The sequence below is a fragment of the Gorilla gorilla genome, chromosome 6, assembly GCF_029281585.2.
Source record: "Gorilla gorilla gorilla isolate KB3781 chromosome 6, NHGRI_mGorGor1-v2.1_pri, whole genome shotgun sequence".
NCBI lineage: Eukaryota > Metazoa > Chordata > Mammalia > Primates > Hominidae > Gorilla > Gorilla gorilla.
Window position 1 is genome coordinate 80602522 of NC_073230.2, and position 21424 is coordinate 80623945.

At 46.4% G+C, this 21424-nt stretch overlaps 1 protein-coding gene across 2 annotated transcripts in view; it reads left to right on the forward strand.

The window, feature by feature from the left end:
- GALNT17 (polypeptide N-acetylgalactosaminyltransferase 17) overlaps positions 1-21424 on the forward strand; it is a 584160-nt gene that overhangs the window by 284089 nt on the left and 278647 nt on the right. For both annotated transcript variants that reach the window (XM_055392683.2, XM_004045535.5), the window contains exons 4-5: positions 1317-1491; positions 6322-6519. In XM_055392683.2, coding sequence (XP_055248658.1) covers positions 1317-1491; positions 6322-6519 — 373 coding nt within the window. The remainder of the gene's footprint in view (positions 1-1316; positions 1492-6321; positions 6520-21424) is intronic.

A 21424-nucleotide genomic window follows, 5' to 3' on the forward strand; every position in this document is an offset into this window, starting at 1 on the left:
TACCCGGATGTGGTGAGTGATGTAGCCAGGAGCTGACATCCTGTTCCCGGGAAGAGCCACGACTAAGTCGCAGGTCACGTGGCAGCTGAGAGGTAACAGTGCCTCCAGAACTCCTGGCATGGTGCCCAGCACTCAGCATTCAGAATATTCTCCCTGAACTTACAGAGATTCCTGCAGTCACAAGCCAACCCTGGTCAGCAGGTGGGATTCCCTTTGTAGCATTCCATGACCTATGGCCTTTAGTGACATGTCCCTGAGTCCCCCAGCACCCATGCAGGACAGGTACCTGGAGTGCAGGTATCTAAGAATCCCCTCCCTGTTAGCCCCTCCTTTTCCTCCCTATACCTGGTGATTTTTATGCACACAAAGTATCACTCTTTTTTTTTTTAAGATGCCTTTATTTTTATTTATTCTTAAAATTAGAGACCAGGTCTTTCTCTGTTGCCCAGAATGGAGTGCAATAGTGTAACTATAGCTCACTGCAGCCTCCTGAGTTCAAGTGATTCTTCTGCTTTGGCCTCCCGAGTAGCCGGAAGTACAGGTGTACAACACTGCACTCAGCCAAGTATCAGTCTTTATGTCTATAGAGTTAGATTTAGTTGAGTTGTGTTTCAGCTCTCCCATTAGCCCATATGTGACCTTGGAACAGGTTAGCCTCCCTAAGATTATGTCTTCATTTGCAAAATAGAATTAATTTAGTTAATTAATGAAATTAATGTAGCAACCTCCTAGGGTTTCTGCAAGGATAAAATTAGCTCATAGAAATGAAGCACTTTGCCACCTGCTTGTTGCAGAAGGGAGGGTATTCAATCCCTGGTAGCATTAGTTCTGCCTCCAAGGTAGCATTTCTACTACTGAGCAAAGACTTACGTTGCATCCCAAGGCACGTACTGTAAGAACGAGTCTGTGTGCAGATGGAAAAGCCCATATAGAATTTGATAAACTGGACAGACCCATGGGGTGGCAGGAGAACAAGGACAAGGATTCTGGGCAAGTTTGGAGGAAGGGCCACCAAGAAAAGGAATCTTGAAGGACGTCTGCCAGCTCATAGCAGCCGGGATATAAACCAGCCAGGCCTGGTTCCCATCCCACTGTACGGATTGCAAACTGTCAGAAGATAGCTGTCCTGGGTGAATGCATCAGAGATGTCTTCTGACTCCTAGACTGATGAGATTTTCTTTTCTGCCAGAATTACTAACATGCGATTTTTTTTTGAGATCTTTGAACTCCCTGAAGATCTGTGGGCATTGCAGTGGGTTAGATGCAAATTTGAAATGACGTGTTTATAGACCTTCTTGCATTTTTGTCATTTGCAGAGGAGCTGAAGGTCCCCCTGGAGGAGTATGTCCACAAACGCTACCCCGGGCTGGTGAAGGTGGTGAGAAATCAGAAGAGGGAAGGCCTGATCCGCGCTCGCATTGAGGGCTGGAAGGTGGCCACCGGGCAGGTCACTGGCTTCTTTGATGCCCACGTGGAATTCACTGCTGGCTGGTAGGTCATGAGCTGAAACTCAGGGGTGCTCAAGACCTGCATTGTGGTTGAGAGGGGCTGGAATCTGGGAGGTGGGACATTTCACCTGTTACCTGTAGGGGCACTGGGAGACTAGAGAGATACTTGTCAAAGAAGAAAGTGAGACCATTGTCTGGGATAAAACTAGGGAGCAGGGAGAAATTTGTCTGCCGTCTGTTCAGTTCACCATCATTGGCATCATCGTCATCATCATCGTCATCAAAATCCTCAGTGAAAATGTTTTATCAGGCTGGGCATGGTGGCTTGCTCCTGTAATCCCTACACCTTAGGAGCCCAAGGTGGGTGGATTTGAGGTCAGGAGTTTGAGACCAGCCTGGGCAACATGGTGAGACCCTGTCTCTACTAAAAATACAGAAATTAACCTGGCATGGTGGAGCATGCCTGTAGTCCCGGCTACTCGGGAGGCTGAGGCAGGAGAATCGCTTGAACTTGGGATGCCAAGGTTGCAGTGAGTCTAGATGGTGCCACTGCACTCCAGCCTGGGTGACAGAGACTCCATCTCAAAAAAAAAGGAAAGAAAGAAAAAACGGTGTATCAATTAGATAAAACTCAACAGAATCCTTGCAAATGGGACAAGACAGTCATATTTTTCTTGTTCTCTTTTCCTTCTTTGCTGCTCTCTTTGCAGGGAAGGATGGTTGACTGTCATTTTGAGAAAAGAGATATAGTTATAATTCTAACTACTTAGGTAAAGCTCCCCAGAATGTACGGGATTATCTTTCACATCATTCGGAGGAAGGTGAAGCGCATTTTCTGCAGATAGGCCCTGATATTTTTCCAGGTGAAAAGAACAGAGTGTGAGAAATTGGTTGAGTGTACGGGGAGTAGAAACTTTTGGATGCACAAAGAGTGAGGCCACAAAAATGCCAAAATCATGTTAAAATTGGAATAGGACTTTCCAGTTTTAAAGCGTGGTCAGATAATTGTTGCTAAGTAACCAATGATCCATCAAGTTGGAGGTTAAATAACCTGTTCCCTGGGTTGCTTAATTAGTAAGAAGCAGAGTCTTGTATTTCAAAAATATGTTTATTTATACTCATTGAGGCTGTCTTGAGTAAGTGTTCACTGTACTAGATTTGAAGAACCAATATCCCATCACTAATTAACATTAAAATGTCTGTTCTTCTTCATTTGCAACAACCTCTAGAATCCTTTTAATGGCGGGATAAAAAGACAGTGTTTATGCACATGACCACGTAAGAAACCCGGGGCCACTGATAATACTGACCCCTTCAAGTGCACGCTGGGGTCTGTTGCCATCTCAGCCACCAATTTTCCCTCCCAGTTTTTTGCTGTCATCAAACCCTGGTGACACCCAGCTGCATGTCTTCAGCCCCCATCTGTCTCCTGAGCTCCAGAGCTGTTTATCTCTAGTAATAATCATTCCCAAAGTGTGGTGCCCAGACCCACAGCATCCGCAGAATCTGAGAACTTGTCAGAAATGCAAATTCCTAGGCTCCACCCAGTCCCCTGAAATCAGAAGCCGTGCAGGTGAGATCCAGCGATCTGTTGTAATCAGCCCTCCAGAGGACTCTGATGCATGCTCCAGTTTGAGAAGCACTGAGCCATAATGGAAGCCTTCTGAAAAAGATGCAGGCGAATGTTCCGTTACAGCCTCAGGCCTGGCATACCTTGTCTTTTCCTTGGCATCATTGCCTCCTCGTTTCTTTCCTTTCAAAACTGAAAGGACATGGCCCCGACACATGTCCCTTTCCCTTGATTTTCCCCTTGCCATCATGTTACTCATCCTGTCAACCTCCACCTCCAGCCAGTTTTGTCTGCCATTTCTCCTGTCTCCCTCTTTCTCTCTATCTTGACCACCACTCTCCCAGCTTGGTTCTTCCTTGACATTCACCTAAACCAATGTGGTCACTGCTGGAACTCATTCTTTTGGCAGATACTTGCTAGATGCCTACCATATCCCTGGTGCTGTTCTAGGTTTGGAGTTTGGCACTGAGTGATTTCTCAGGACTTTCAGTGGTAAGGCTGGAAGAGTACTGCACAAACTGGGACAGTTGGACACTAAGCTGGGGTTCAAAATCCAGCAGGTTTGGTATCTGCCCTCAAGTCTACAGTCTAATTCTAGTCTACCTAATCAAATCCACCTATCATCTAATTCTCACTGATGTCTGTGACTTTAGTCTTTGCCATTCAGACTCATTTTCCACACTTCTACCCGGGTGGCATAGAACCCTCTCTGAATTAAAACCCCTTGGCAGTTCTTCATTACAAGGTAGACAGTGTGTCTCAACTTTTACCAGGTTCTACTGCAATAAAAGTCTCCAGTCACAATGACTTACAACAATACATGTTTCTCTCTTGTCTGCATGGCACGTCAGCTGCGGTTGTCTGGCTGTGGCTGTGCTTGATTTCTCCTCTGTGTTCTGAGAGTCAAGGAATCCTCCTGTCTAGGACATCCTATCTTTGTGGCTCAGGGAAAAGAACAGTGGCTGAACTTCGAAATGGCTGTTTCTGCTCTGATGTGACACCATCACTTTTGCTCACATCCCATTGGCAAACCAATTCACATGTCCAAGTTAAATGGGAATTGGAGACTGGGGGAAGGAGTGTGCTTCTCTAAGGAAGCATTGCAGGCCACCTGGTAATAGGCAGGACATCCCCAGGGAGGAGGGAGCAAATTATTGGGAATCGTCATACATTGTCTAGTAGACAGTAAGATCAAACTTCTCAGCCGCAGAAATATCAGTGGGACCAGGCGTGGTGGCTTACACCTCTCAGCACTTTGGGAGGCTGAGGCGGGTGGATCACCTGAGGTCAGGAGTTCGAGACCAGCCTAGCCAACATGGCGAAACCCTGTCTCTACTAAAAATACAAATACAGGCGCCTGTAATCCCAGCTACTCAGGAGGCTGAGGCAGGAGAATCGCTTAAACCTGGGAGGCGGAAGTTGCAGTGAGCTGAGATCATGCCATTGCACTACAGCCTGAGAAACGAGTGAAACTCCGTCTCAAAAAGAAAAAAAAGAAATATCATTGGAACCAAGGTCTTCTGCCTCTATACTCAGTGACTCTTTCGTTGCTGATGGATGGGCTGAACTGAATGCTTCTAATGCATGATCTGGACTTGCATGGGGTTCATCATGGTTCATCAAAGAGGTAGTGGAGCTTCAGAATTAAGACATGAACCAGACCAGCTAGGTTAGAAACCTCATTCTACCACCAGTTGGCTGTATAACCTGGGGCAAGCTACTTAACCTCCCTGGTCCTCAGTATCCTCATTTATATAATGCTGATCATTGTATCTACCTCATACAATTATCTTGGGGGTTGCATTAGTCAGCACATGTGAAATATTTCGAATGGCCCCTAGCACTAGTAAGTGCTTAATAAAGATCAGCTATCATTAGCTCATAAGGAAAAATAATTCGTGTTCAGAGATGATTAGCAAAGGCAGCTGCGCAGTCATTGCGACTTGAATAAGGTGGGGAAAATGATCTAAGAGTTGAGAGGAAGAACTCCCACGGGAGAGGTGGTACTTGGTCTTGGAATCAGGTGGTGAGAGAGGTGTGGGAGGTGGTACTTGGTCTTGAGACCAGGTGGTGAGAGAGGTAGGAGAGATGGTACTTGGTCTCAGCCTCCTTAGATGGCTGTGCTCTCTGCCAATAGCAAAGGGCATCCCCAGGGAAGAATTTCATGAGTGGAAGCTTGGCCGGGGCCATGGTCCTAAGCCTGCCTGGAAGCCTTGGAAAATTAGTGCCATTTGGCTTCAGCTTATATGGTGTGTGCAGAAGTATTGGAAGCAGGTAATGGCCCAGGGTATATCTTATTGCTCATTTTAAATAGAAAGATGAGATGAGCCAACAGGTAATTCAATAGCTGCAAATGAAAAGAGATGGGTTGTCGACTCTGTGTTCTCATTATTCTTCCCGATAATGCAGAGGAATGGGATTTTCGCTTGACTCTGTTCCAAAGCCCGCATTCTGTTATAAGCTGGGAGATTAATGCCCTGGCTTAGGAGAGCCATCTTCTCCTTCTCGAATATGGGAAATGATCCCTTCCCGCGCCTGCCTCGGAGACACACGGTGGTGGAGGTGTCTGGCCATCTGCTGTCTCCTAAGCCAGTCGGGCTACACCTTGAACCTGGAGCCAGATTGCTGACGAATTACCTGCTGCAGCCTCGAGCTGGGGAAGTGAGCAGGAAGCTGGGATTCTGCCTGCCGTTGCATTTAATTAGTTTCCAGTCTTCTGTTGCTAACCAATTCAATTAGATCCCTTTAAGAAATCAATTAAATCATCAATTAAAACAACTGAAATAATCACACACACAGAGAGAAGCTAGTGAAATGTGTATTAAAACCAGGCCATCCGGGCAGAAGTGACCTATTTTGGGAAAGGAATTCAGTGCCAGCAGAAAAAACAAGCGGTGGCAGTCAGTGCCCTGGGGGGAAGCTGACGACACTGTATAAAACTGTCGTGCAATGTAAATCATGGAGTCCACCGTCAATATGAGAAGTGAGACTTGGCACTTTCTTGGGAAGGAGACCCCATGTTCTGAACTCCTCTTGCTCCAGGCTTTTCAGGCCAGAGCAGGCATCACTCTAGTGATTCCAACAAGGGTAAAGGGGTACACTGATTTCACACGCTTCACAGCCCAGGAGTGAAGCTGCAGGATCCAGCGTGGGCAGGTCCCTGGGAGCCTCAGTTTGCATCTGAGTTCCAGCCTTCCCAAAGCCCAGCCTTAAGTAGCTAAATGCTGTTTATTCCTTGTGGTCTTGGGAGGTGTGCCTCACGGGAGAGAAGAGAGGTTTCATGTCTGTTTCTCTATGTTTCAGGGCTGAGCCGGTTCTATCCCGCATCCAGGAAAACCGGAAGCGTGTGATCCTCCCCTCCATTGACAACATCAAACAGGACAACTTTGAGGTGCAGCGGTATGAGAACTCGGCCCACGGGTACAGCTGGGAGCTGTGGTGCATGTACATCAGCCCCCCAAAAGACTGGTGGGACGCCGGAGACCCTTCTCTCCCCATCAGGTCTGTGGCTGGTGAGCCCTGGTGGCCAACGAGCCCCCAAATTCAAGGGTAAAAAGGAGCTACTGAGAGAGGCCAGGAAAGCCTGCCTTGGGCTCGAGCAGCTGTGTGCACACAGCTCTCCAGGAGCCGCGGTTGTCTCAGGATCACAGCTTTCCTGCAGAGGGAGGATGTTGCATTTTGCACCTTTATGTAAAGTTTTCAAGTGCAGCTTTCCAACGGCGATACTGAGAAGTTTCAAATTGATAGTAATGTTCACACTTCTTTATTCTTCCTCGTATAGGAGGAACTGCGTTCAGGAGCTTTTAAGGGTGAAGTTTGAAAGTTTTTTTTTCTGGGGCTATTTTATACTTGAAGCCTTGTACTGTTGTCATGTTTGCACTCTTTTTCATGATACAAGATCATATAGAAAAGGACAAGGGGGTGTGGCATTCTGAGGAACTGGAGGGATGTTGGGGAGCTCTTTATGGCTCTTGCCCCAGGTCCCACCCAGCTGCCTCTCGGGATATGGAGATCAATATCTTGAGGCATACCAGTTGCAGAACTCAAATAGAAAGGAGGTTGAGGCCGGGCGTGGTAGCTCATCCCTGTAATCCCAGCACTGTGGGAGGCCAAAGTGGGTGGATCACTTGAAGTCAGGAGTTCGAGATCAGCCTGGCCAACATGGCGAAACCCCTTCTCTACTAAAATTTAAAAAATTTAGATGGGCGTGGTGGCAGGTGCCTGTAATCCCAGCTACTTGGGAGGCTGAGACAGGAGAATCACTTGAACCTGGGAGGTGGAGGTTGCAGTGAGCTGAGATCATGCCATTGCACTCCAGCCTGGGCAACAAGAGCAAAACTCTGTCTCGGAAAAAAAAAAAAAAAAAAGCAAGGAGGTTGAATGAAGTAGGTTGATTTCAATGCTATATTAGTTTCCTCTTGCTGCTATAACAAGTTACTATGAAAATAATGACTTGAAACAGCACAGATTGATGCTGCTACAGTTCTTGAGGTCGGAAGTTTGCAATGAGCTGATGGAACTAAAATAAAGAAGGGTTTGGGTCAGGAGGGCTGGGTCAGGAGGTCTGGTCCTTCTGGGGGCTCTTGGGGAGATCCATCTCCTTGCCTTTTCCAGCTTCCAGAAGCTGCCTCCTCCCTTGGCTCATGGCTATGTCGCATCTCCGTTTCTCTCTGGCATCCATCACGTGACCTTTTCCTCCTTTGCTTCTGTCCTTCCCACTTACAAAGGCTCTTGTGATTACATTCTGGGACCATACAAGAACCCAGGATTATCTCCCATCTTGAGATCCTTAACTTAATGACATCTGCAAAGTTCTTTTCCTCAATAAGGGACCATTCACAGGTTCCTGATCTCTGGAACCTGTGAATGGTCCTTCATTTGGGAAAAAGTGAAATGGGAGTGTTCCCTTATTCCCTTTGCTGGGCGTATGACAGGGGTGTGGCTTGCTTCTTCAGTGCCCCACTGCTCAAACCCCTAGGGGGATCATGCAGATGGGTAGGTTGCAGGGAGCATTTTGGGGCTCCGACCCTATGGCGGTCTCCAGGATTGAGTGTTTACAGCTCCCCGAAGCCCCAGTGGGCATGTGTTACAGTGTGCTCTTTCACCTTTGCCATCTGCAGGGAGCTTGTGTTAATCAGCTTACTTAGACCCTCTGCCTTATCACAAGGACAGAGGGCTTTCTGTATCCTGGGTCCTTGCCCTAGTGTGTCAGAAAAACCAGATCACATGTGGGCTTAGAGAATGAGTGCAAGGTGTTCCTGAGTGGTGGAGGTAGCTCTCAATGAGATGGATGGGGAGCAGGAAGGGGGATGGAGTGGGAAGGTGGTCTTCCCCTGGAGTTGGGTTGCACAGCAGCCGGACTCTCCTCCAACTACCCCTGGCCGAACTCCCCTCAGCATCCACATCATTCTGTTGTTGCTAGCCTGCTGGTGTCTACTGGTGTCTGTCCATGTGTTCTGCTCCTCTCAAGGTCCAGCCGCTTGTGTCTGTGCCCACTATGGTCCCGGGTTTTTATGGGCACAGGATGGGGGACAGGGTATGGCGGGCCAAAGGGCAACTTTTTGAGTGCAAAAACAGAAATACCTGTCCTCCTTTAGGTCCATGGGCACAGGCCCAAGGGTGGAGCCCTTGCCAGGGACCCTGCCCTTCTCTACCCAGCACTTCCCTGCCACTGTTGCGTATCAAAAGGACTTTGCAGATGTGATATGGAAATTCTAATCTCTGGAACCTGTGAATGGTACCTTATTTGGGGAAAAGGGCTTGGTTGAAAACCCTCTGATCCCCGAGTTATAGTTCAGTACTTTATGTGAGTTCTACTTGAGGACCAAACTGACTCTAAAATCATGGTTCTGTCTTAAGTAGGGAGAGGCAGGAGAGGGCTGTGTACCTGGGCTCAGTTTTAGGGGTGTGCTTGCTGGTGTTAAGTAAGATAGCAAGATGGAATAATGAAGTAGGGATGAAGACTTTTTACAGATAATCATGAAGTTCTTTCTCAGTTTAAACATTTGTGATTAACAAGAGTAAAAGTTTAGCCAGGCCCAGTGGCCCTCACCTGTAATCTCAGCACTTCGGGAGGCCAAGGCAGGAGGATCGCCTGAGTTCAGGAGTTTAAAACCAGCCTGGGCAACATAGCCAGACTGTGTCTCCACTGAAATAAAATTTAAAAAAAAATTAGCCGGGGTGGTGGTGTGCTCTTGTAATCTCAGCTACCCAGGAAGCTGAGGAAGGAGGGTTGCTGGAGCCCAGGAGGTCAAGGCTATAGTGGGCTGTGATCGCTCCACTGCACTCCAGCCTGGGCAATAGAAGGAGACCCTGTCACAAATAATAATAAAAAAAGAGTAAGCTTTTGAAAAGTTCGTTATTTTTCTGCTGACACCAAAAGCTGAAAAATTGCCTTTGAGTAGAGCGTGGGCAAATTTGTACAGCAGAGAAGGTAATCTTTTGGGTCTACAACTTCCTCAAGCTGTCTTGTGGCTCAGCTCCCACACCAACTATTCATCATGCAGTGTTTCAGGACCATATTCTTGGCTATCTGCAAGTAATATTAATAGTGTAAGGTTAACTAAATCTAAGCCTTCAGGGATATTTGAGCTTTAATGGCGAGTGCTTGAAGACATGTTGACCTTCAGATCTCAAAGGGATGAAACTCAAATGATGGACTGACAGACAGTGAGTTTCATGTGTTGGCTGAAAGATACTTTCTCCCAAGTCTTCGCACTGATACACCGGAGACTGGCCTCCAGCCAGGACAGATAACAGTATGAGGGTGTGACCGTAAGTGCTAGCAACAGAGAAAAAGAAGTGCTTGCAGTGGAGTGCCTTCGGATGCCCAGCAAACATCTGTAATGATTGTCTCTGAGTGTGTAAGGTTCTAAGCAAAGAGTTAGCTTGTATTTCATAAGTTACGGTAACATTAACAGATGATTAATATGCACTTTAAAAAGACTCAGGAAAATAGAGTCATGATCATGAGTCATTAATACTACATGCATCTCTGTTGTACAAAATAGAATCAAATGCCAATGATGTCTTTTTAATGTGTCTTAACTTACGGAATGCTTAATTTGTTAATAGTTGATGGGGATATTTAATTGCAGGGATGAAATTTTATGGTCCTTCTGAAATTATTAAGCGGATACAATATGCTTTCTTAAACATGAGGACATGGCAGTTTCTCTTTCTTGCTGTGAAGCCAACATTTTAATAGTACGATTTTGCTCCAGTAAAAGATGGGCCAAAGAGAACATTTCATCATCCAAATGGTGTTAGATTAGATGAGTCTTTAGATACTGAGACTTCCCGGTAAGCAACATAATATAGGAGATTTGCATTAAGGGAATTGATAATTCCTTCTGTTTCAGTTCTTTTCCTGTTTCTTTCTATATATTAATATCTTTTTTGTCCTGCCTGCTAAATAGCTGTTTTCTCAGGTTTTCTCTTTGTCCTCCACTCTTATTTTCCCACACCAGAGTTTCCAGTATAGCAAGTGGGCAAGTGCCATTAAAGAGGGCAAAGGCCGATTGTAAGGGTAAGAGGTGGGGGAACTGAAGAACACAGGTCCTGCCCAAGGAGGCAGCTGTTCCCAGCTCTGCTTGGTGGTGCCAGTGTGATCAGGTCTTCAGAATTTTTTTTTTTATTTTTTGAGACAAAGTCTAGCTCTGTCACCCAGGCTGAATGCAGGGGAGCGATCTCAGCTCACTGCAACCTCTGCCTCCCGGGTTCGAGCAATTCTTCTGCTTCAGCCTCCTGAGTAGCTGCGACTACAGGTGTGTGCCACCACACCCAGCTAATTTTTTGTATTTTTAGTAGAGACAGGGTTTCACCATGTTGACCAGGCTGGTCTTGAACTCCTGACCTCGTGATCCACCCGTCTCAGCCTCCCAAAGTGCTGGGATTACAGGCGTGAGCCACTGCGCCTGGCCTAGAATTTTAAGAGAAGCCATAAATCTAGAGCCTTTGTGAAATCTCCTGCCTTCTAAATGTTGACAATAAACCTCTCTTCTTCAAAACTTCAAGGCCCCAACCACATGCGTCTAGACTGCATTTGACCACCCGGCCCCCAGAACTTGATCTTGCCTTTACACTCAACTCCTTGGAGACCTGTGTTGTTCCCAGGATAGCTTTCATTTATGCAACTTACACCAGCAGTGGGCACCTGTGGTATGTATTGTGGGTGCCATGGAGGGTGTATTAGTTCTTGCCCTGCTGTAAAGAAATACCTGAGACTGGGTGATTTATAAAGAAAGGAGGTTTAATTGGCTCAGGATTCAGCAGGCTGTACTGGAAGCATGGAGCCTTCTGCGTCTGGGGAGGCCTCAGGAATCTTACAGTCATGGCACAAGGGGAAGCAGGCACGTCTTACATGGCCAGAGTAGGAGGAAGAAGAGAGAAGGAGAAGGTGCCACACACTTGTAAACAACCAGATCTCATGAGAACTCTATCATGAAAACAGCACCAAAGGGATGGTGCTAAGGCATTCATGAAGGATCCACCCTCATGATCCAGTCACCTCCCACCAGGCCCCACCTCCAACATTAGGGATTACAATTCAACATGAGATTTGGGCGGGGGTGCAGAGCCAAACCATGTCAGTGGGGCTGGGGGATTTGGGGAAAGTGTCACTCAAAGCCACAGGAGCAACATGGCCAGACTTCGTTGAACTCCAGTTCAACCTGTAGAGATTCCCCTCATGTTGTATTATTGTGTGTCCACAGCCCTCTCTGCTGAGGTTCGTCTGTGTAAGACTTTGTGCAGCACTGACCCAGCTCTTGCCTCTGTGTAGAGAAGCTTCCTAAATCTGCTGTCTTAAGCTCTGATTGTTCTCCAAGAGCAACTTCCTTTCTGTTAGGCGGTTCTTGAATTGCTACAAAGAAATGCCTGAGGCTGAGTAATTTACAAAAATTAGCTGAGCATGGTGATGCACACCTGTAATCCCAGCTACTCGGGAGGATGAGGCAGGAGAATCACCTGAACTTGGAGGCGGAGGTTGCAGTGAGCCAAGATCATACCACCTGCACTCCAGCCTGGCTGACAGAGCAAGACTCCAGACTCCGTCTCAAAAAAAAGATATTGGCTAGTTAGAAAGACAAGCGTGTTCTTCATAGGAAGTTATACCATTGATCCATATTAATAATGATAATATACCAATTATTATTAGATTTACTGTTAATTGAATGCATATTGAGGACTTTATATATAGCTTTTCATTTACTCTTTTTTTTTTTTTTTGAGATGGAGTCTTGCTCTGTCACCCAGGCTGGAGTGCAGGTGGTATGATCTTGGCTCACTGCAACCTCCACCTCCCAGGTTGAAGCGATTCTCTTTCCTCAGCCTACCGAGTAGCTGGGACTACAGGTGCGTGCCGCCACACCTGGCTTTTATTTTTTATTTTTTATTTTTTGTATTTTTAGTAGAGATGAGGTTTTACCGTGTTAACCAGGATGGTCTCAATCTCCTGACCTCGTGATCTGCCTGCCTCAGCCCCCTAAAGTGCTGGGATTACAGGTGTGAGCCACCACCACGCCTGGCCTCATTTACTCTTAATAGTCATAAGCCTAGTACCAAATGATTCGGCAGTATCCTTTTTTTGTTTTCAATGTCCACACCACATTGGGGTGTAGGAAATCTGAACCTCCAGGTTGCTTTTTTGACCACATGCAGGCAGTGACTCCCTTCAGCTGGCCTCTCCTAGGGCACTCTCGACTTTTGCCTTCTTGTTTGCCCCATGTACTCTTATTGCTGGAGTCTCCATGCTCTGGTAAGCCACTGTCCAGGGCAGGGGTCCTCAACCCCTGAGTTGCAGACCAGGGCTGGTCCTGGTCCATGGCCTTTTAGGAACTGAGCCTCATAGCAGGAGGTGAGTGGCAGGCGAGTGAGCAAGCAAAGCTTCATCTGTATTTACAGCCTCTCACCATCTCCCACATTCCCTCCTGAGCTCGGCTTCTCGTCAGATCAGCGGTGGCATTCAATTCTTATAGGAGCACAAATCCTATTGTGAATTGCACGTGTGAAGGATGTAGGTTACGTGTTGCTTGTGAGATAATCTAATGCCTGATCATCTGAGGTAGAACAGTTTCATCCTGAAACCATCCCCACCCACCACCCTTGTCCATGGAAAAATTGTCTTCCATGAAACCAGTCCCTGGTGCTGAAAAGGTTGGGGACTGCTGGTCTAGAGCATCCCTTTTGGTTTTGTTTATGATGTTGTTCTTAATCGTGGCAATATATATGTAACATACATTTTACCATTTTATCCATTGTAAAGTGTGAAGTTCAGTGGCAATAAGAACATTCCCAGTGTTGTGCAACTATCTCCACGATCTACTTCCAGTTTTCTTATTCCCCCAAATAGCGACCCAGTGCCCATTAAGCAGTCACTTCCTATTCCTCCCTCCCACCAAACAGTGACGGCTGCCAATCTACTTTCTGTCTCTATGGATTTGCCTATTGTGGACATTTCATATAAGTGGAGTCCTGCAGAATGTGACTTTTTGTTTCTGGCTTCTTTTATTAGCGTACAGTTTATGAGGTTCATTCATGCATCAGAAATCCATTGCTTTTCTTGGTGGACATCCCTTTTATTATTTTTTTTGAGACAGAATCTCTCCCTGTCACCCAAGCTGGAATGCAGTGGTGTGATCTTGGCTCACTGCAACCTCTGCCTCTGGGTTCAAGCAATTCTTCTGCCTCAGCTTCCCGAGTAGCTGGGACTACAGGCATGCGCCACCATGCCCAGCTAATTTTTGTATTTTTAGTAGAGACGAGGTTTCACCATGTTGGCCAGGATGGTCTTGATCTCTTGACCTCGTGATCTGCCCACCTCGGCCTCCCAAAGTGCTGGGATTACAGGCATGAGCCAGTGCGCCCGGCTGACATGGTTTTTAAAGTGGTTCCAAGTCCACATTCCTTCTGCAGGTTCCATATCTGGTTTCTGGGATTTGCACACCTTTGTCCCTCTTGGGTGGAAAGATGGCTTCCCTGACCAGGGCTCCCCTGTGTTCCAGAGGGCACGTTCCCTTTCGTAAGTGTGAGTCGCACACCAGTGAGCATGTGTCTCCACTTCCAGGGACACCGGCCACTAGGCTTGGGGTTAGATGGTAGGACTCTCGTCCCTCCCTTGGGGTACAGTTTGCTTCTGGGAAACCCTCCTGACACCTTCCTTTCCTGGACTCCACTTACTTATCCAAAGTACTCAGCTAATCTGTTTGTCTGTCTATTGAAATTTTTGCAAGATCTCTTTTAATACAGCATCTATTGTCAGAATGTCTTCAGCCCCAGTGTGGACACGAAGAGCCCTGTTTTAACACAGTACATACATCTGAAGGCATGGAACAGGGAGAAGGGGAAAGTCTGAAGGCAGAAAGGAAGGGGTGGGGACTGATTGGGAAAGAAAGACCCTGAAGAAGGAGGCGTGGGTGGGCTAAGGACATGAACAATGGTTTGGTCTCGAATGGTGGGAAGGGAAAAGTCATGCTGTCTGACTCACATTTTCCTTGTGAATGAGGAGAGAAAATCATTCGTTAAGAGTGAGAGCTGGGCCTCGGATAGGAGGCTACCCAAAAGGGGTAAAGTTCTGGAATCATTGCTGAAAGTTCACCAAGAACAGAAAAAATAATGGCTATTTCAAGGTGCAAAGAATATAAATTCAACAAAATTTCCACCAGGATTTCTTTTTCTTAGTTATTTATATTTTTAGAGATAAGATCTCACTCTGTTGCCCAGGCTAGAGTGCAGTGGTGAGATCACAGTTCATCATGGCCTCCAACTCCTGGGCTCAAACGATACTCCTGCCTCAGCCTCCAGCGGAGCTGGGACCACAGGCATGTGCCACCATGCACAGGTAATTTTTAAATTTTTTCTTGAGACAGTCTCACTCTGTCTCCCAGGCTGGAGTGCAGTGGCACCATCTCAGCTCATTGCAATCTCCACCTCCTGGGTTCAAGCGATTCTCCTACTGCAGCCTCCCAAGTAGCCGGGATTACCGGTGCCCACCACCACACCCAGCTAATTGTTGTACTTTTAGTAGAGATAAGGTTTTATCATGTTGGCAAGACTGGTCTCAAACTCCTGACCTCAAGTGATCTGCCCGCCTCAGCCTTCCAAAGTGCTGGGATTACATACGTGAGCCACCGTGCCTGGCTGTAATTTTTTAAAAATGTTTGTAAAGTCAGGGGTCTTGCTATGTTGCCCAGGCTGGTCTTGATCTCCTGGCCTCAAGCAATCCTCTTCCCTTATTCTCCCAAAGCACTGGGATTATGAGCAAGAGCCACTGCACCTGACCCCACCAGGATTTCTTGACAAAATAAACTACCATAAATTCAGTTGTGTTTTGTTATGAACTCAGATTTTGTTATTCATGACATTATGTATATATGGGGAAAAGAGTGAGGTGTAAGATGAGAATGAAGGATACCATTTATTTAGCCTGAATGCACCTAGGTTAGGTGCACCATAAGTTCATGAAAACCTGGCTTAGTTCTGCTGCCTTCAGAGAACTTTTGCTCGTAGCTTGAGAACTGCTGATCTGTACACTTCTCTCCAGCTGCAAAAGCCTGAGACTTTCACCATGAGAGGGAAGGTTCCAAAATGCCACAGATGGGACATTTTACAGCATGTTGCATTCAGGGCACTGGCTGAAAGCTGAGTCAGGCATCTTCTGTGAGGTGACAGTGGTTCCTCCCTGCTGTATGTTAGGTGGTCCTATAATTAGTGACATTGCTCATGAATAACTAATTAAAGGCAATGATTAACAATTAGCAATCCTTAATCCAACATATAATTTGATAATAAATTATAAGGTATGGGTGCTGTTAGAGCCTGTTAGACTCCTTTAGTTGAAAGGGGTGCCTTGGATATATAGTTGCCGGGATCTCAAATTCTGTGCACAGATATGTACAAAGGGAGAAGGTTATTTTTTCCTCCCTAGAGGAATATGACTGGCTTACAGAGGAGGAAAGCTTTAAGAGAAGAAATGAGACTTTAAAATAGAGGTATCTTTCCTATGCATCAGCAAATATATTTTAGGGGCCAATTGTGTGCTCAGCTTTGGGGTAAGCATTTCCAGCAGGGATAGTATTGGTAAATGAAATGATTATCCTGTCTTGATGGAGTTCATGGGTGGTGACACAGGCTTTCAAATGTGTGTGATAGCACTTCAGGGCAAGGAAATGTGGAATCATGGGATGGAGGGAATTTTTGCCATTGGAGTGGATGGAAAAGCTCATAGCCTTAACTAACACCACAATGTTCTACGTGCCAGGTACAGTTCTTGTATTTAGCACAATACACATCTATTCGCTCCTCATTCTCACCCTATGAGTATTTTTTTTTCTTTTCTTTTTTTTTTTTTGAGACAGAGTCTTGCCCTGTCACCCAGGCTGGGTGTAGTGGTGTGATCTCAACTCACTGCAACCTCCATCTCCCGGGTTCAAGTGATTCTGCCGCCTCAGCCTCCTGAGTAGCTGGGACTACAGGCATGCACCACCACAGCTGGCTAATTTTTGTACATTTAGTAGAGATGGGTTTTGCCATGTTGGTCAGGTTGGTCTCAAACTCCTAACCTCAAGTGATACGCCCTCCTCAGCCTCCCAAAGTGCTGGGATTACAGGTGGGAGCCACCGTACCTGGCCAAGATGAATATTATTATATCCTTTTTACAGGCAAAGCTGCTGAAGCATGAGTTAAGCACCTTACCCAAGGTCACACACCTGGTAAGAGGTGGAGCTGGGATTCGGATGTAGTCAGGCCCAGAGTCTGTGTTCTTACCTGCTGTTCTGTCTTTCCTGGAAAAGATTTGACTAGCTGGACCTTGCCAGCTGGAGGAGATTTTCACCGGCTGAGTATATGCAAGATAACCCAATGCAGGGTATAGTTCTGCAAATGAGTGTGTTTGGGGTCTTAAAGCCCACTGTCATGTTTCATGATTCACCAGGAGAACTCTCGAAACTCAGAAAAGCTGTATAATCATGGTTATTATTTGTTAATGATGAAAAGATACAGATTAAAATCAACAGGCTGGGCATGGTGGCTCACACCTATAATCCCAGCACTTTGGGAGGCCAAGGCAGGTGGATCACCTGAGGTCAGGAATTTAAGACCAGCCTGCCCAACATAGTGAAACTGTGTCTCTACTAAAAATACAAAAAGTAGCTGGGTGTGATGGTGCACACCTGTAATTCCAGCTACTCGGGAAGCTGAGGCAGGATAATCACTTGAACATGGGAGGCGGAGGTTGCAGTGAGCCGAGATCATGCCATTGCACTCCAGCCTGGGCAACAGAGCAAGACTCCGTCTCAAAAAAAAAAAAAAAAATCTGCAAAGATGCGTGAAGAGTCCCACAGAAGCCAGTTGCAAGCTTCCAGTTGTCCTCTCCCAAATGGAGTTGTATGGGTAGGGCTGATTTGCTCCACGGTGGCACATAACAACTCATTTCAAGTCCTGCCAATCAGGAAGCTCACCTGAGCCTTGGCATGCCGGGTTTTTACTGTGGGTCAGTCACATAGGCATGGAGAGCCTTGCATGACTCTCCTTAGCTACTCAACCTCCAGCCCTTGCCCACCAGAAGTTAAACTGCAGTAGCATTGTCCAGGGCCTTGGCATGCAAAGACACTCTTATCAGATAGGATATTCCAAGGGCTTAGAGGTTGTCTCCCAGAAGCTGATCCAGGGCCAGTTCTTTCTCTGGATTGTGCAGGGTTTAGACAACCCAAGCCCACTGAGTTAACCCTTTACTACGTAATGAAGATGAGTTGTTTAGTGTCTTATGAAGATACTGAAGGTGGGAAATATGCATTAAAAAACAGAAGAAAGAGGTTGAGTGCGATGGCTCTGGTCTGTAATCTTAGCACTTTGGGAGGCCAAGGCAGGAGGATCACTTGAAGCCAGGAGTTCAAGGCCAGCTTGGACAGCACAGTGAGATCCCATCTGTATTTCTTTTTGTTGTTGTTGTTGTTGTCGAGACAGAGTCTCACTCCATCACCCAGGCGGGAGTGCAGTGGCTTGATCTCGACTCACTGCAACCTCCACCTTCTGGGTTCAAGCGATTATTGTACCTCAGCTTCCTGAGTAGCTGGAATAACAGGCATGCACCACCACACCTGGCTAATTTTTTGTATTTTTAGTAGAGACAGGGTTTCACCATGTTGGCCAGGCTGGTCTCCACACCTCAAGTGATCTGCCCACCTTGGCCTCCCAAAGTGCTGGGATTACAGGAGTCAGCCACTGTGCCTGGCCCCATCTCTATTCTTTAAAAATATAAAGTAAAAATAGAGGAAAGATGGAAGACTATCCAGTCTTCATCTGGAAGTCGTCATCTTACAGATAAAAACAGGAGGTATGCTGTATAGAGGGCTCTAAAAACCAAACAGCAGAGCCCAGACTCACCCCACTAGTCTGGTGAGTCAAACTAAAGATGAATAAAAAACCAACCGGGGGAGACAGAAAGTAGAATAGTGCTTACCCACTACTAGGGGTCACCCCCATCTGTGGAGGAGGGATGCATAGAGGAGTGACTGATAATGAAGATGGGGCTTTGGGGTAGAAGTGATGAAAATGTTCCAAAATTGATTTTTGTGACATTGCATAACTCTATGACTATACTAAAAACCATTGGCTTGTACACAGCAAGCAGGTGAATTATGTGGTCCATGAATTCTTTCTCAGAAGCTGATGGCTATCGCATGACCAGTCCTTCAACAAGACGAAGACAGATTGGGTATCAATTATTGGTTCACAATGGCCTGGAACGTTTCTCTCTGGTTAACCCTGAGATTTTGCCTGTCCCTTCTTTTGTCAGAGCAGCACAGAGTACAGCAGGTGATCCAATCAGGGTCAAATTTTAAACCAGCAGAACTGGTCATGGTAGAGTCCTGAGTGGGAATTTAGAAACCAAGTCTGATGGTTAATACTGGGTGTCAACTTGATTGGATTGAAGGATGCAAAGTATTGTTTCTGCATGTATTTGTGAGGGTTTTGTCAAAGGAGATTAACATGTGAGTCACTGGACTGGGAGAGGCAGACCCACCCTTAATCTGTTTGGGCACCATCTAATCAGCTGCCAGCGTGGCTAGGATAAAAGCAGGCAGAGGAATGTGGAAGGATTAGATTGGCTGAGTCTTCTGGCCTCCATCTTTTTCCTGTGCCGAATGCTTCCTGCCCTTGAACATCAGACTCCAAGTTCTTCAGCTTTTGGACTCTTGGGCTTACACCAGTGAATTGCCACGGGCTCTTGGACCTTCTGCCACAGATTGAAGGCTGCACTGTCAACTTCCCTACTTTAGAGGTTTTGGGATTCAGACAGGTTTCTTTACTCCTCAGCTTGCAGACGGCTTATTGCGGGACTTCACCTTGTGATCATGTGAGTCAATTCTCCTTAATAAACTCCCCTTTATATATACATCTATCTTATGAGTCCTGTCCCTCTAGAGAACCCTCACTAATACACCAAGGAACATCCTTGGTGAAGGTTTAGCATCACACAGGACCAGACCAGCTGAGGCTGCTGACCTCCCTGGGCCTGATATAGAATCCTGGTCAATTGCAGCGTGTTGTGGGTAAGGTCAGGTCGAAGACTGGTACTTTTCCTTGGTCTAGCAAAGGAGAGTTCATAAAGCAATCCAGCCAGGGACCAAGTGAATGCTGGCACATTTCAGGAAGAGAAAAATCACAGTGAAGAAGATAGACATTCTCCACCTTTCTTTTTTTCCCTGTCCTGCTAGTCTTCCAATAACAGAGAAATGGCCTGTTCACTTTTGCCACCCGTGGGGTCTGTGTCCTTAGGCAGATCACTCACTTGTTGTGTAAATGAGCTTTTAATTTTCTTGTCCTTAAAACTTCACCAGCATTGAAATGTCTGTTGTTCCACTAGTAGAAAATTGCCGTAGCAAAACTTTTGGTCCCTTAGATGAAAAGCACTAATTATAGACTCTCTGGAGTTGTGGCATGGGCTGTTGTAGATAATTAATGTTTCAGTTAATAGAATTCTACTACAGAAGCAAGACATGGAGAGATAGATGGTAAAAAACAAACAAACAAACAAACAAAAAACCCTCCACAAAATTCTGTTTGCTTTCTTCAGGGGACCAGTCTGGAGAAGGCTGGTTGACAGAGGGTGTTGCTTCCATTGAGAGAATTCACATCACACTAGAAGAGGCATTATTATAAAATATTACTCAGGAGTATGGACAGATGCAGTGGGTCATGCCTATAATCCCAGCATTTTGGGAGGCTGAAGTGGGAGGATTGTTGAGACCAGGAGTTCAAGACCAGCCTGGGCATCATAGCAAGACCCCATCTCTACAGAAAAAATTTTAAAATTAGATGCATGTGGTGGTGCGTGCCTGAAACTGCCTTTGCAAAATTATGACTGAGACGGTGAAAAAGATCTAACCTAAGTGACTCCATCTTTCTTCTAACCTTTAACCTGTCCTTGTTCCTTCCGGGGCATAGGCTGAACTAGCTTAGGGAGGAACTTAGTTTATAGTTTAAAACAAAGATGGTAACAGCCCTTTCCCAAAACAAACCTCCTCTTGCCTGGGGACTAGACCGCCTTTGTGATGACCAACAAATTAGCCATAACATTACAAATTATGGTTTAGGAGTCATGCAGCTGGAGGCTACAAGCTTCTGACCCTCCCTAAACCACTTCCTAAGATCAGTGCTGGAGATATTTTGCAGACCCTGCACTTGATGGATCAGCTGGCACCATCCAGATCTATAAACTAGTTCATCTGATCTCCGGGCCCCCACCCAGGAACTGACTCAGCGCAAGAGGACGGCATCAATTCCCTATGATTTCATCTCCGACCCAACCAATCAACACTCTCAACTCACTGGCCTTCCCCCACCGAAGTTGTTCTTAAAAACTCTGATCCCCAGCCAGGCGCAATGACTCATGCCTGTAATCCCAGCACTTCGGCAGGCCGAGACCGGTGGATCACGAGGTCAGGAGATCAAGATCATCCTGGCTAACACAGTGAAACCCCATCTCTACTAAAAATACAAAATAATTAGCAGGGCTTGGTGGCGGACGCCTGTAGTCCCACCTACTCGGGAGGCTGAGGCAGGAGAATGGCGTGAACCTGGGACGTGGAGCTTGCAGTGAGCCAAGATCACGCTACTGCACTCCAGCCTGGGTGACAGAGCGAGACTCCTTCTCAAAACAAAAAAAAAAAAAAAAAAAACAACTCTGATCCCCGAATGCTCAGGGAGACTGATTTGAGTAATAATAAAACTCGGGTCTCCCAGACAGCTGGCTCTGGTGTGAATTACTCTTTCTCTATTGCAATTCCCCTGTCTTGATAAATCAGCTCTGTCTAGGCAGCAGGCAAGATGAACCCACCGGGTGGTTACATGGCTGTAGTCTCGGACACTCAGGAGGCTGAGATGAGAGGATTGCTTAAGCTCAAGA